The sequence below is a fragment of the Plasmopara halstedii genome (assembly GCF_900000015.1).
Source record: "Plasmopara halstedii genome assembly, contig: Scaffold_525, whole genome shotgun sequence".
Lineage (NCBI taxonomy): Eukaryota > Oomycota > Peronosporomycetes > Peronosporales > Peronosporaceae > Plasmopara > Plasmopara halstedii.
The window spans coordinates 963,688-966,622 of NW_020187445.1; the positions used below are offsets into that span (position 1 = coordinate 963,688).

The 2,935-nt window shown below is 47.4% G+C and overlaps 1 protein-coding gene across 1 annotated transcript; it reads left to right on the forward strand.

Moving 5' to 3' along the window:
• Positions 1-1,527: 1,527 nt before the first annotated feature.
• On the forward strand, positions 1,528-2,518 carry PHALS_10821 (Endonuclease/exonuclease/phosphatase; the record flags this gene model as incomplete). The annotated part of the gene is made up of 2 exons (XM_024726315.1): positions 1,528-1,646; positions 1,930-2,518. The coding sequence occupies 2 exons, from the start codon at positions 1,528-1,530 to the stop codon at positions 2,516-2,518; spliced, it is 708 nt and encodes a 235-aa protein (XP_024577004.1).
• Positions 2,519-2,935: the final 417 nt, after the last annotated feature.

Below are 2,935 nucleotides of genomic sequence, written 5' to 3' on the forward strand. Positions count from 1 at the left end.
GCTCCCGCAGCCGTCGAGTTTACTTTAACCAAAAAAACGCCCCTGGCTTCGGTCATTCTGGATAAGCGTACCCCACTTCACCAGATCGAGTTCACTGTGCAAGGCTACTCGGTGGTTCATCACCGAAACTGAACCTTAAATCACGTCGTCCCACCCTTTATCAAGGAAACACGCGAAGAAGGTAAGCCGACTCGACAGTCTAAGCCATCCCCATCAGGCTGAAACGCGGACGATACAGCCAGATCTCGCCTGCTTTTGACGACCAAAGCGACACAAGTGACCGTTTTGCCATATCCGACGACTCTGGGTCGGACAGAGAGCCACATAGTGGGGAACATTCTGCCCCGGACACCGATCGACGTACCACGATGGACGGTATTGAAGCCGCAATTGTGGCCCGACCCAAATCGATTTGACCTCATGGGAAATACCCAAGTTTCCGGTCGGCTCCATTCACGCCACCAATTTTTTTGTCGGCTCGGATTATGAAGGCAAAGCGATTGGTGTTTAGTGCCGCCGCGACCAAGCGGTAGATCTACGACGCCTTCCTCCTCCCCCGAAAAGAATATCTTTTAATTTCCCAATCAACTCTTTTGAGTGGTTGAGTGGAGGTTTACATGGACCCATTCCGCCAGACCAAAATGTTGTGCTGTGGGACAAATCGATTAGGCCGCCGCACTCTATTGCTTTATTTGTGGCACTTAGTGAAGGAAGTGAGGCTGTTCTTAACGGGGCCGTCAACAGAGGCAATGTTGAGCAATTTTTCCTTAAGAGCTCTGCAAAGTCATTAAAGAAATTTTGGGCACTTTTACCAAAATTATTGATCCAGACGTTTTGTTGTCGACGGTTCAAGCTCAACCTAGTCTTTACTGGAACTTGCTTGATATCTGGCTGGACCTCACTGCCCTTCGCGAGATATTCAAAGATCTACGAGAGCAGGCCACTAAGGTGGCCCCTCCAGTTTCCACTCATCTCTGCTGTACAGTGGGCCCAAAGGGGTTACTCTTTTAACGCGAATGGTCTAAATAACGTCACACAACGCACCTTGATTTTTTCTCTGACAATTTTCGCTTGTGGGAATTCAAGAGGTAAGGTCTACGGGTATCAAAAGTCTGAATAGGGCTAAACACCATTGGAGTACGGCTTTGCGGAAAACTCCAGCTTTTGGTCGCAAGATAATACGACCACGTATACAGGGCAGGCTGGTGTCGGTCTGCTATGAAAGTCATCTTGCCCAATCCGCGATCTTTGTGACATAACGTGTCGGTATGTGAGCTCTTTAGACCACCTATCTCGGTATCGACCTATTTAAGGCACTCTCGATGCAACTCTAACTTATATCCACGTTGTCTACGCTCCGGCCCAACCAAGTAAAGGGTCCGACTTCTTTACTTTACCCCGTTAATCTGAGGACGATTGCCAGTACATCGGTTTGAGCGAGTCTTACACTTTGTTTCCTGTCAGCTTGATCAAGCTTGACACAGTAACCGCAATCGACATCAAGGTCGGAACGAACTGCTTGGGTGGATGACTGTGTCAAACTTGGTTGATGCTTGGCGATTTCAACACCCGGACCTTCAAGAGCTTACAAGTTCTAACAGCAGCTCTCGTATTGATTACGTCTTAGTAAGCTCCAGACTTTTTCAGTCCGTCTTTTGAGACATTCGCCACAACTTTCGCGGCTCGGCGGGCATCGATGACCATTTTTTTCAGGCTCGTATGTTCTGAGTTTAAAACACCAAATCGATCCCCTGGAAATGCCCGTCATGGATTATCCAGCTGCCTGAAGCCCATGAGTATTTGCAGCATTCCTTGCGTGAGCTGGCGGGCTCATTTTGAGCCCCCAAATGGAAATTCTATAATCGGGGATGCCTATTGGACGAACACAAGCGGAGGGGCTCCATATTTCTTCGGGATATAATTTTACAGAAAAAATGAGCGAAAACAGGTATTGGAAAATCCTCATCTTAAGGTGAATGGGCTTCAGCACTTGCAAGCCCGAAATCCGTCTGCTGCTGACCCAACAATACTTGCCACTGCTAAGGCCCAACTTAAAGAAAGGCTGGCCGAGCAAAACTACCATGCGTTGAAGCACAAGTTTACCTCCAACTTAGAAAACACCGAGCGCTGCTTTAAATTTTTCTTTTGGCCGCCCCAAGTACTCTACAAGACGCCCATTTCTGTGGATTTGGCCGAAGACTTGGATTCCACTTGCGCCGAACTTTTGTCCTTCTGGTCTAGAATATACTGCTCGCCTTTAAAAAAGTTTGGTCATGGGCAATTCAAATCGGAGAGTATCAATCTTACCCGATTTTTTCAGAACACTACGGCACGTCTCGCGCCAAAGAATCAGGCTTACTTGGACAGCCCCTTTACGGTGATTAAGTTTTATTGGGCATTAACTCACACTACTATTGGAAAAACTCCGGGGCAAGATGGTTTACCGGTTAGTATATTACATGACGGACTTACCTCTCGGGAGTCAAATATTTTAGGTGGTCTATGCTGCTCAATTTGAACGCGGGAAAATGACTAAATTTCAACGACGGGTCAAAGTCTCGCTGCTCAACAAACAGGGTGATCGAAAACTTCCCAGTAACTATCGTCCAATCTCACTACTCAATGAGGATGCCAACCTGGGACCAAAAATTTTAGCCCACAAAATTAATTCTATACTCGGCAGCTTGCTTCACTCGAATCAATATAGATATGTCCCGGGCAGCGATGTCCGCCACACCCAACTGCGGATTCAGCACCGTCCTATTTGTTCGCAAAAGGTGATTTCCTGCTGCGCGGTTTTACTTGACCTTGCTAAAGCCTTTCATAGTGTCGTCTGGGATGCACTTTAGACTAGGTGATTGATTTAGACGCTAGATTCTAGTCCTCTTTCCCAGTACACTAGTTTCCTTGATGTTCAGCGGGCGACCAATCGACC